Source organism: Thermobia domestica, chromosome 1, assembly GCF_964235325.1.
Source record: "Thermobia domestica chromosome 1, izTheDome1.hap1.1, whole genome shotgun sequence".
In the NCBI taxonomy this organism is placed as follows: Eukaryota; Metazoa; Arthropoda; class Insecta; order Zygentoma; family Lepismatidae; genus Thermobia; species Thermobia domestica.
In genome coordinates this window covers 337,396,583-337,409,538 of record NC_137454.1, presented here as the reverse complement: position 1 = coordinate 337,409,538, position 12,956 = coordinate 337,396,583, and the positions used below count along the sequence as shown (strand labels likewise).

General features: G+C 35.7%; 1 protein-coding gene across 2 annotated transcripts in view; it reads right to left on the bottom strand.

Annotated features, from left to right (window-relative positions):
* Positions 1–12,956, bottom strand: part of LOC145663205 (glutamate receptor ionotropic, kainate 2-like) — a 270,446-nt gene that overhangs the window by 108,608 nt on the left and 148,882 nt on the right. For both annotated transcript variants that reach the window (XM_081729561.1, XM_081729567.1), the window contains exon 4: positions 4,690–4,874. In XM_081729561.1, the coding sequence (XP_081585687.1) occupies positions 4,690–4,874 (185 nt within the window). The remainder of the gene's footprint in view (positions 1–4,689; positions 4,875–12,956) is intronic.

Here is a 12,956-nt window from a genome sequence, read left to right as displayed (position 1 = left end):
ATAAAAAAAATTCTCGCAAAACAAAGATGGAAGTTAAAACACCTCGACGTATTTCTTTTTCATGATGTTTTACTAGAGATATTAAAAGTAATAACTAACAAAAGTGAAGGTAACGTTGAAACGAATAATGTAAAAGATTCAGAGATTTTACAAAATACTGTAATTTGTAAAATAAAATGAATGTTTGACCAACATTGATTTTTTCTTGGTTTGTCTAAGGTTAAATAAGATCTCTTTGTCACTTTCACATGATATCAATCGCTCTGTAGATACTAAACGGCGTATTCTGTTTTTTTTCCCGTCGCAGAGGCATGGGTATTTTTCTATTTTTTGCTGTTTGCTACACTGACATGTTTCGAACAAAATATTGCACTTGTCGAACGACTTATGTAGTTCTCAACCAGCGAATCTAAACAGTATTGTTGGTTGTCTAACGTTCAGGATATGAAAAATGGAAGATGAATACACTTTTGCTCGTGTGTATACAAGTTAAACCACCGGGAATCAAACTTGGGCCTTTTGGACCAAAAGCACATATGCTAACCATTATAACTTCTATGGAGCTCAAGTTAGGCATGTACTTCCTACTACTGTTATATATGACTTCCATTATTTATGCGTAGCATATTTTGAAATATTAGCAAGAACTGGCATAGTAAGGAAATGTAAACCAAATATCTATTTCTCATGTAGCATTATATCATGTTTATAATACTGTATTACAGCGCACAAAAAAGACTATATGAAGAAGAAATACTCACATTACGGAAAGAAAAATGAAACAGGGAAATGTGAGAGTACAGGAACGCAGAAAATTGGTTGTGTCGAACAAAAAAGCTTAAAGAATAATAATTGAGAAAAGAAGAATATTGGACATAACCAGTGTTCGACGTGGAAAAAAACAGAGGCGGTATGTTTTATTACGATTTTGACTCAACATACCGACTATCTAAATGTTGAGAAACACTGAGGGTATGTTGTCAAAAAGATTGCATTTCTATTTACATAATGACTGAAAACCACTGAAGAGCTTCTCTTTAGTTAGTGGGGGGCATGGAGAGACTTTGATCCCTTGCCAACTTTATGAAAAAATTAAAAAAAAATCTCTTATGTTCTTTATAGAGAATTATACACGAAAATGCTCAAAACCGAGTTATTGTATTAAGAATTTTCTGCAGGAAAACTTCCGGACCCCCACTCGATTGAGTGGTATTACAAACCCCCGAAAGATCCGCCCCCACAGCAGACATCCCCTAAATCCGCTCACGCTCAAAACACAACATTTATATGCATTAAGGCAAGAAGACACATACATACATAAGAAACAAACAATTCAATATGACACATCAAAATATAAACTAGATGAACTTCTTCGAAAACATTTCATTTTAAAAACAAAAGGTAGTGAAAAGATAACAAAAATGTCGGTGTTGTCAACTTTGAAATTATTTCTACATAAGAAATAAAATCATTTTATGTGCAAAGCTGTTCGTCACTACTCTCTAGTGACGGTATATCCTGATCACTGAAAAAACAGAGACAGTATGCCTTAATCACTGAAAAACCATAGGCAGTATGACATACCACCGCACACCGTCTCACTTCGACCACTGGGTATTACTAAAAAGAGGAGACGGCCCTGATGAGGACATTATTTGAGACATTTTTGTAAGAGTATTCTAATGGACTCATGGGAGAAAAAGATGGAAAGGAAGAAAAAGAGAGAAGGATGAAAAGAAGGAGAGGAAAAGGCAGTAGATAAAGAGGAAGAAGAATAAAAATCAGACGAAAAGAGGGGAAAGGAAAAGAACAGGAAGAAGTAGGAGAAAAAGAGAGGGAGGGAAGAAAATGGCAGGGAAGGTAGAAAAGGAAGGAAAGAAAATATTATAATTGATAGATGGTAATAAACAGGATCACTCCTATGCTAAAATGAAAAGGTTAGCTGATGACTGTATAGCACGGTATTGTCTCAATTTACTGTAAGTCATCCTCCGGTGTTGGCAAATCACCTATAATGTTGGCATTTCAAAAGTCTTTCAATGACATCACCAGGTCTGGACTGGTCCACCGGCTCGCGAGTCGGTGTGTCTTTTCAAATATAAGTCGTCTTGTGTCCCCAACCTGCTCTAAAAATGCTGTGACGCTTGTACATGAGTATGTTTTTGGAAATCGGATCTAATTGTCTGATATTTAAAAAAAATCTTAAGAATAATTAAAAGGACGATTTGCTTAACTGTATTAGTAGCAGTAGAGAAAGTGTATGGACAAAAGTCTCATTCATGCGCAAGATCGTGGAATACGTTCCGCCCGTGGTAATATGCAATGCAAAATGACGAGAAAAAGTCTTGACGGAGCGATGAGTGTACGCGCATTACATGCCTGTTCGTGCTGTGCTACTTGGTTTTGTCAACGATTTTAACTCCATTCCTTTCAAACTTCCTCCATTCATACGTACGCTATACAATTAGAGATATATTGCCAAATTTGGAGAAAAGTAACCTCTTGGGCTACCACTAAATCTGTTTGGCTACCGAATTTTGCGATTGGGCTACTAGAACTTTTTTCTAGCTTGAGCAAAATTCTTATGTTGATGAAAAAAAGAGCAGAGAGTAAAGTGCTGTATGTATTTCTGTGCCAGGACCAAGTGTGGTCCGCTTGGCATGCTGTTGATAAAGCAAAATAATAATAATAAAAAAAATAAAATAAATAAAAATAAAGAGTTACCTAAAGTGTACCGTATAATTTACATTTTCAACTTAAGCTATTGCGCCGTCGATTTCTCATCACTTTCTGCTATTCTATCAATTTTGATATGTACCTTATATTCGCAATCACGAATATTTTCGAATTCTTACGGTTTTTATTTTGAAGTCTACTTAATATATTCACGTATGTTTGATTTTGAAACATACGGAATTCACTGAATGCAATGGAAGAGATAACAAATTCAAGTATAATTTACATCCGCAAAATTTTCGCTAAACACACGTGAAGCTGACAGAAACAATCGAAATATGATGACTTTCGAGCAATCGCGGACCAAACAGTTTCCAGGCGACATCTACAATAGTTTTGCGCGTGATTTGAAAAAGTTTGGCTTGAATCTAGCTCACAAAGCGGTAAAATTACCAATTTAACTTTAAGATAAGTAGGAAATCTTCACGAATTAAGGTGTTATTAGAGTACAGTGGGGCTAAGCGAATAGTTTCAACCAGTCGTTCTTTCAGAAAAAGAGTTCCGGAGAGTCACACGTAGTATTCCGGGGGCACTGCTGGTACTATTTTATTTATTATTATATTATAGACGTATTAGTTTGGTCCCGTCCGGGGCGGCACTCTGAGAGCTCCGAAGGGGCAGTGCCTCCCAAAAAACATGTCTGGAAGAAACACTGGTTTCAACTAAAATGGAAGATTTTCGGAAAGATATGGATAGTACTTTCCGTTGAAGTATGCATCGCTAAAGTTATGGAATATATCCTTCATTTCTTTACAGGATGGTTGTACGAGATTGAAAACTGTTTACTTTATGCTGTTATTTAATTTATTCTCTGAAAAGAAAACATTTATGGGACTTAGTTGGATGGTGAATGGGGCTATTGGGATAAATATATTAAACGATTCGATTAGAATCCCACTGTACTGTATGGTGAAATTTTCAAAACATGTACGGTATTCCATCTCATCTTTAAATACAGGGTGTTACAAAAATGTGCATAATATTTTTGGAATAGATTCCTCACATCAAAATAGAAAAAAAGTTCATATAGACCTGTGGACGGAAGTGCATAGTTTCTTAGTTATAAGGTGAAAAAAAGAGCTTTAAAGGTCCATAGTTCCACCAGTATAGGACCTATCGTAATCGGGTCAAGATATCACTGAGGAACTAGCAGATGAACTATTCAAATATCCATCTTTAAGAACCTCTGGTACTTACACAATCATTTTTAGAGAGGCTGTTTGGGAGTATCTGATCACTCTCCTCTACCTCTACAAATTACTGTGCAAGAACTGGAGCATTCTTAAATATGATTATTTGGATAGTTCACATACTAGTTCCTTCCTCAGTGATGTCTTGACCTGATTACGATAGGACCCATATTATTGGAGCTATGAACTTTTAAAGTTTACTTGTTTCGTTTTCGGCATCCTATAACTCCGAAATTATCCACTTCTGAGCACATGCTCATCTGAACTTTTTTTCTTATTTTGATGTGAGGAATTTGTCCCCAAAATATCTGACACATTTTTGTAACATCCTTTATACACCGAAATAGCACTGACTCGCTCGCTCACTCATCACGAAATCTCCCAAACAATGTGATCCAGATATGCAGTTTATGTGTAACTATTCTTCATTATTTCGTTCTCGGCTTTGTAGCAATGGCTTGCTAGAAGCTGGCATTTATTACTAATTAGTAGATATTAACACTCATTATCAATAGTAAAAAGTATTGGGAAATAACAGTGACAATACAAAATCAACAAAATGGTATATTATTTGTTGTATGGCGAGTTTCCAAATCAGGATTACATTAAGGTGTGCGTCCTCAAAAACATTAGATTTGCACTTTTCCTGAGGGTCAGTCTGGCCCTGGACCTCATTTACGACTCTGTAAACGAATAAACAAATTGGACGTTAAGTCCTCTTGGTTATTCACCTCTGATCTAAAAAAAATAAAGGATATCTTACCTGGGAAAGATACGAAGGATGTGGATAGAGGTTTATGTGACAATTGGTCCTCTCCGAATTCAAATCCCAGTTAGTTTCAATGTGTGGAACAGTAACATTGTCACAGATTGAATTGACTCGGCTCGATGTCTGTCCTGATTGTGGTCCAAATATGGCTGCCACTCCAGTGCGAAGCTGATTACAAGCTAGTAAATAAAAAAACATATACTCTTAATTGATAAATTTATAAATATATTTCATTGAGCTTTTTATAGTAAGACTATTATATCATTATAATTCTTTTTACAGATAGATACGAATATAAATTCTGATCATTAGCTTTTCTTGGTTATGACTTCTCCTTATACGAGCACTTAATTAAAATTATTTTCCTGTGAGATGTTCAAGAGATGATTTAAAAATTTTTAATTCAATTATCGAGAGTTTGTCAGAATCTAAGGTAACAATTTTTCAGCGTAAATTATTTCAACTTGTATAAATAATATTATACCCTGATAAGAAGAACAGACTATTTTCCCACACTATTAGTATATATCTAAAAAATTGTTGCAATCAACACTAAGCATCAATATCATTATAAAAGAAGATAGTGTTCAGAGCGATCACAAAGTCCCGTTATTCACTACCGGTATGTATTACATAATGTTAATGAATTTTTGTTTCATATTGTTGCAGGTGCTGATACACCTCTAAACCTATTACTCCCTACGTATTACATAGATGATAATGAATTGTTGTTTCTTATTGTTGCCAATGCTGATTAACATCAAAATCATGACTAATGAGTCCACTCACGCCATGAAGGAACAAATTATAATGAGCACGTAGGCTTATGAAGGACTTCATATATGAAAATCGATGAGAGATATTTAGCATGATTTCACAGTAAGATTTCAGAAACCTTCCGCTCCAAAACCAACAATTTTACAGTGTGAGAAAATGCTCTTTGCAATGGTTGCATATAAAGTAAGTCCTGCTCAGGACGACCACCAAAACGACTGGGAACGTGTGTGAAGGGTGCAGCGTCTGTCGAACGTTTGCCAAAAATTCCATTCGTAAGCAGTCACAGGAATTGGGTGTTCCATACTCAACATTACAAAAACCTATGAAGAAGGATTTGCAGTTAAACCTTGCTTGATGAAGAAGGCATTTAAACCTTCGTTTGTAAATAAATTGAGTGGAAGTGACATGCAAAAACGTCAGCAGGCTTGTAGACAAATGCTTGATGTCTTTACAGCTCTTTCTCCAAGGGGGGACACTGTTTTCCTCGGACGACTGTGCAATATATCGTAGTGCAAAACCTAGAAACGTTTATTTCTGGAATAAAGAAAACCCACATTTTTATGAAGATCTTGAACACAACCCACCATATGTCATGATCTGGGCTGCAATGTCTGCAACCTACTTGGTAGGTTCATATTTCTTTGGTAGTGCTGTGAATCATATTGCATATTTCATCACGTTACAAGATTGGTTTATCCCATACCTGTAAGATCGGGGACTGCTCGGACGTGTATGGTTCCAGCAGGATGGAGCAGTAGCCCATTATGCTTTTGCAATAAGAAAATACCTCACTGAGGTATTTCTGATAAATGAATTGTATGTGGTAGTGCTCATTTGCCTGCACCTTTGGAGTGGCTACCCCGAAGTCCTGATCTGTAATCTTGCGACAATGCATTATGGGGATTCATAAAACAAAAGGTTGCTGCCACGTGTTATGATACAGTTGACGAACTTAAAGATACTATTCGAGTACATTTACTGCCATCACGCCAGTACGCGGAGAATTTCACATCGTACATGGAGGAGAATAATATTCTGTTATGAGAATGATGGTGTACATACAGACACTCTGGAATAAATAGTAAAGAGTAGTCACACTACTTCAATGTTATCTTCTGTCATGACCTCACATAAATGTGTACAATGTGACCATTTATGAATATAAGGACACGCGATAGGGGATAACGAGACTTTGTGATCACTCTGTAGAAACATGTACATCCATGTCACGACAATTTACTGATTTTTTTAGTTCACTGCAGATGATATGTTCTATATTTTTGTAATAGATCTAGAAATGTTTAGAAATGATTTCAGTCGTTTTTTTTATATATATTTAGAACATAGTTAAGATATAACCTAGGTATTCAGTTACCAATTAGCCATTAAATGAAAGCAAATCAACTTGGAACTTTCGATACCTTTTATTGTAGTAAATTATAGTTTTTTTAGAGTTAATTATAAAGGACCATAAGAGCCGCAGTATAAAGTATTAAAGATCCTGGGTTCTAGGATCGTGCTGTCCAAATTATAAAACATTTCAACCTAGATTGACAGCATTATTATGCAACATAAACATTACACAAAGTAATTAAAGAAGTATTTAAAGAGTCATTCGCCATGAGGACGAATTTTGAGAGAAAGCGATATTAAGCTTCCTTTCTACTCCAGAATACGCCTGGCCAACGTCATAATGAGACCTAGTTAACTATATTTTGCACAATCTTAATTGATCAGTTATGTATACTTGTAATATACGACTTATTGTACTTACACAATTACAACCATTCCTACACTATAAAACAAGAGGTAACGACGAGTAAAATTCGCGATTACATAAAGTGACTTGACACAAGTATACTTTGGCCGTAAGTTAATTCAGCTAGGTGAGATAAGTCTCGGAGCTGATTATGTACACCTTGTCTCAAAAAGGTTGAGCGCATTCTTTACTGGTGTTTTGAGGCAATAATTTTCTAAGTCCAGCTTCGGGTATCTTCGGGAAAAAGTAAGCCAGGTTCGAACCTCCAAGCCAGCCTTTGCAATCGGGAAAAAGTTTGCAGATGTGTTTTTCTTCTTTTCAATATAATAAGACTTGTTACCAAGTGTTTAAAACAGCAACATTGATTGAAATACTTAATGATACAATATTTCGAAACTTTTTTTTTTTAAAGTCAGCACATGCTTGTTTGTCATTTAGCTCTCCATACGTAATGGAACATTTAAATACGTTAAAGAATCTTTCCATATGTAAAAGAATGCTCAAAGTTAAGAAATATAACATAATTATCGCCTGAGTACTAAAATAAAAGTCAAAGTAGAATAGAAACAGCGTTTGTAATGGATATGAATGTCATAATTATCTTGAGATCCGTTATACATCGCTAGAAGCACAGTTCTGGAAGTCCTTGTGCTAGCTCATTGGTAAGCTGTCGGATTTCAAATCATAAGGTTGTGAGTTCGAATCCCGTCTAGGTTAATCATTTTTTTTAATTATATTTTCCGCAATGCATGAAAAATTATATAAAATAATTACATTAGAATACATAAGTTGTATATATATAACATAATCATTGCAGAACATAGTAATTATTATGTTTAAAATATAACATCTGAGATAATTTTCACAGTAGGTCGGTATTATATAAGAGGATGTAAATACAAGTTAAGAAACTCGTTCAATAGCAATAAATAAATCATGTAGTGTATTTATTTGCAGCTATTTGTCATATAGAGGGTAATTCTCAACATTCATAATACAGAATGCCATTTATGTTCTTGAAAAGGTATTCGATGCATAAACAGAAGGTATAAACAGAGAATCCAAAGTCGGAACGCTCGCAAAAAAAAAAAAAAATTCATGAACCCCAAAGGTCACGTGAGCAGACTGGAATTGTCCTTATGAAGCATGCCACAGCAGAAAGTCTTTACATAGATTTTCAATTCAATTCCTGATATATGCTTTTGCAATGTGGAAGTGGTGATGCCTTGAGTCGCCCTCTCTCGCTCGCTCGCTCGCTCACTCTCTATTTATACAGAATATAAAAGTGGATTTATGTGTGCATTTCAACATAATTCTGATATATCTAGAGCAATTTTAACTATATTTCTTACAGTCTGGAAAAAGAGTACTGTCGGGATACATATCAAAAATGCTAGAAACGGGTCGATATTAGTATCGAATCCATAGTTTCGTGGTCGCTTAGGTGAATAGTTCTACTTTCAATTCAAGTCCAATTAAGCTCCCATTAGTACCCAGGGTGGTTACGTAGCGACATAAAGATATCGAAATCATTCGATATTAGAATCGAATCGTAAGTTTTCAGCGCCGCTAACAGTGCAGCATTTCCCATTAGTCCACATTTCACATTGGTCCCATTGCCTAGAGGGCAACATATTTGCAGAGAGCAAAGTTTAAAACTTGAATAATATTTTATTTTTTTCCGTATGAAAAAGTTATAAATCAAGAGCAAATATACTATTTCACGAACAATCCTCTTTTACTATTCTAATATGTTTAATAATAGCGTAAGAAATCTAATAGTAATTCAGAACATGTTTCACAGTTGTTATTTTTTGTTACATAGTTGTAGCTGTAGCATGTAGTGAGTGGAATTTAACTGTAATAAATTCACTAATTAACCATATTCGAATTAAGTTTATTTTTAAGTTCGGGATGAAGGGGCGGAGAAATATGTAGTTATTGGGGGCACCGAGCTTTTCTACATTTTACTTTCAAGATCTCCATTTTTCTTTTGTCATTTGTTCTTAATAAAAAAGTTCAGTCACTTTTGGATTGTCATAGGATAGTAGGAGTTGGATTTTGGGATGCAGCCTGTGAGATTCTAGAGGAGCTAACTGCTTGAAAAAATATTTTTGAATCATCTGTAGCATATATGAAATAAGGATATGCATCATAAAAAATTGAAAGTAACTATGTCTGCGTAATCATCACGGTCAAATTGCAAAGTCAAATGAATTGACGTTTGGTATATAATCAGGCTCCAATCCCAACTGGGAAGTTATCATACGCGTGTCACTTTCATTATAATACATATCCTTAGGGGGAGTAGAAGTCCGAATTTTTGCGAAAAATTTAGTATCTCACAAGCCGTTCAACTGAGAGCTGAAATTCAGCATATAACTCTTTATTAAAAATAAAGAGAATATGTCCTGGCATTTTTTAAAATTATCTTTTATGAGCGGGGGGACGGGGGTTCATTTTCTATATATTGGAAATTGGTAGTGGGTTAATTTGTAAAAATAATCGAAAACGATTGATATTAGTTGAGAAACAGATTGAGTAATGCAAACTAAAGTTCTTTTTGAATTTTATACCCACTGCTTTCTATTTATAATTGCTGAAGCTGGTGTTTAATATATGGAGCGTTCCGAGCATAAGGCAATCAAGCCATAAAGTTAGAGAAAAATGGCCATAAAATTTGTAGTCTAAACTTAATTACATGGGCATTTTCAATTAGTACGGCGTGCTTAATTATATAGAAAATTAGTTTCTCTCTCTCTCTCTCTCTTTTTTTTTTTTTACGTTGGTCTACTTTTCCTTGATTTGAAACTTTCAAACTTCACCCTATTTTCTACTGAAATGTGTCTGTAAGGCAACAAAGAAATAATTATATATGATAAATTTAAATTCATTTTAATTTGGAAGATGAGAAACACTTTGCCATTATACAATATCGTAAAGGTCAGACCCACCAGTATTGTAACAGAGAGGTGCTTGAGCCATTAACGGTAGAAATTCAAACTCCGATAAGTGATAATTTCACAGTCTTGTTTTATTACAAGTGTAACCTCTTTAGTCAATGGAGAGCAGGGGCGGATCCAGGACCGACTTCTGGGAGGGGCGGTGGGTTGTCATACTGCTACTTTTAAGGGCTTCAAACTTTGGGATGGGTTTTATTTATATATGTAAAATAAGAAAGTTTCCTCTTCTGGGGGGGCGATCGCCCCCCTGGATCCGCCCCTGATGGAGAGGAGGACGTGGGCCATCGGTCAGAGTTGATGTCGATGGATTTTGGTGGGTCGGAGTTGGTCACAATGGTTCAGAGTGGTTCATAGTTGGTGGTGGGTCAGAGTGGATCACGATGGTTGATGGATCAGAGTGGGCCAATGGGGCATTTTGGTGGTGGGTGATAGTGGGTCATGATGGGTCGTGGATCAAATTTTCATTGACCCACACCATCTCTGGTTAAAATTGTACTAAAGATAAGAGGCACCGAAGATGCATGTCGGTTATTATGCTCAAATTTTGCTCATGGATAGTACTCCACCAGGAAGCAATAAATCTGAAATGGTTCACGGTATCACCTTCTAGAACTCGAGATGTAGGGGTTTGTCTGATTGGCTAAATTAAGACGTCAATGATTTATCCTTCAACAACCAAGCATTTTATGATCGTTTCCGTGGGGAAGTCAGAAGAACACGTGCCTAGTAATCGTAATATTGATAGTTTGCGTCCACCCCGGGTATTTGTTTTGTGTTTTTTTTTGATTCACCTAAATATAAACAAATCACACATATAGGCATTTTGACATATTTTGGGAGAGTAATTTTGTGGTTCGTTGGCGTTTCATCGCGTCTCTGCTGCTGGTAGTAAAGTTTTCAAAATGGAACTTGGGCCACCATGGATCGTCGCTGCGGGGCCACCAATTTCTGGCGAGAGGTCAATAGTTGATCATCTGTAGTCCACTGACGCTTACAGCTTAGAGTAATGAACGATGTCTTTGCCTTGTAGAGTTCATGACTACCGACGTCGGCAGTCAACTAGCTTTTAGTATTCCTTTACTAACCATCTATTGTTCATGTTTGTACACGGTGTTGTCATAATAATAATAATAATAATAATAATAATAATAATAATAATAATAATAATAATAATAATAATAATAATAATAATAATAATTATTATTATTATTATTATTATTATTATTATTATTTGTAGTATTAGTAGTATAATTGATGATAGAATAATTATTGTCTATGTATTGTCTAGGTAGGACTACACACAGGATTTGGCTCGTTTTGGTTCGACTTGACTCTAATCTGAGTCGAGTTGGAAGATATTTTTCGCGCCGAGTCCAAGAGTAGACCTCAAAGATGTCTCTTTCGAGTCGAGTCTAGTTTCAAAGAAAAATCGTTCGTGCCCGTCCCTACTAATGAGAGCTTAATCGGAGTTAAGCGAAATTGAAAGACTCACTATTTATCTAAGCGACCCCGAAAACTATGAATCTAATATCGATCATTTTCTAGCAATCTTTTATATGTATCCCCCTCCCATTCACAATAGGTAACCCGACAGCACTCTTTTTGAAACCATAAGAAATGTGGTTAAAATTACTCTAGGCCAGTGGTTCTCAATCTAATTCCTATCACGATCCCCTTTTATCACACGCTCTTGCCAGCGACCCTTTTATAATTTGTTTTATAATAAGCTTGTGTGGGATTTTTAACATACCTATTTCTATAATAGTAGAATCCATTTTTTTGTTTATAGTGAACAGTGCTATGGAAAATCAGCGCCCGGGGCGAGAGTATAGTACGATGTCACCATATATATGAGTGACGTCGACAGACTAGCTACGAAGCGCCACCATGGTTGGCACGAAGCTCAATAACATTTTCAAAATAAACCCTACCTTTCCTTAATTTTGAGCACATTTTATTACGTTTTTCCTTCTATTTTACACATGTGCACATGCACTTTCCTAACATGAGTAACACACTTCCTCCGAAATGTGTGGCCCCTTTTTTCGGCGCCCGGCACTGACAGTGGATACAGTAACTGTAATATCTATATTCCCAACGACGAAGGTGCTGGTTCAAGATGGATGTTAAACTCCTTCATTGAAGAGGCCATTAACGTATCCGATCTAAGCCCACAACTTCTTGACCAAATAATAGAATGATCATGCGACAAGTCTTTGCAACTGGTTTTTTGTAACGAAGACTTGGACAAGTTCTGCCTGATGAGGAGAGAAGAATATCCTGGTCTGGGCATTGCTGCTTTAAAAGTAATAATTCCATTTGCTATATCGTACTTTTGCGAAAGTTTTTTTTATGGTAAACATTAAAACAAAGATAAGAAATCGCTTATCAGTTGAAAATGGCTTGATAATGTTCGTCATGAAGATTGAACCGGACATTGATGCACTAGTGAAATTACACCATGTTTAGGTGTTTCATTAGGTTTTAATTTTAATTGTATTTCAATGTGCAGGTTTTGTTGCATGTGTATTTTTCTAGTATTTCTATATACAGTTCTTATTAGTTTTATATCATACCTCTTTGATTTGAATTCATTTTTAAACAACTCTACTAACTAACTAACTCTATGGCCTATGGAACCCGGAGGTTCAATGCCGCGTTCACAAAAGCTCTACACTGACTTCTATCCTTAGCCAATTGGATCCAGTTTCTACTTTGTATTCTTATCTCATCGAGATCCATCTTAATATTGTCCTCCCATC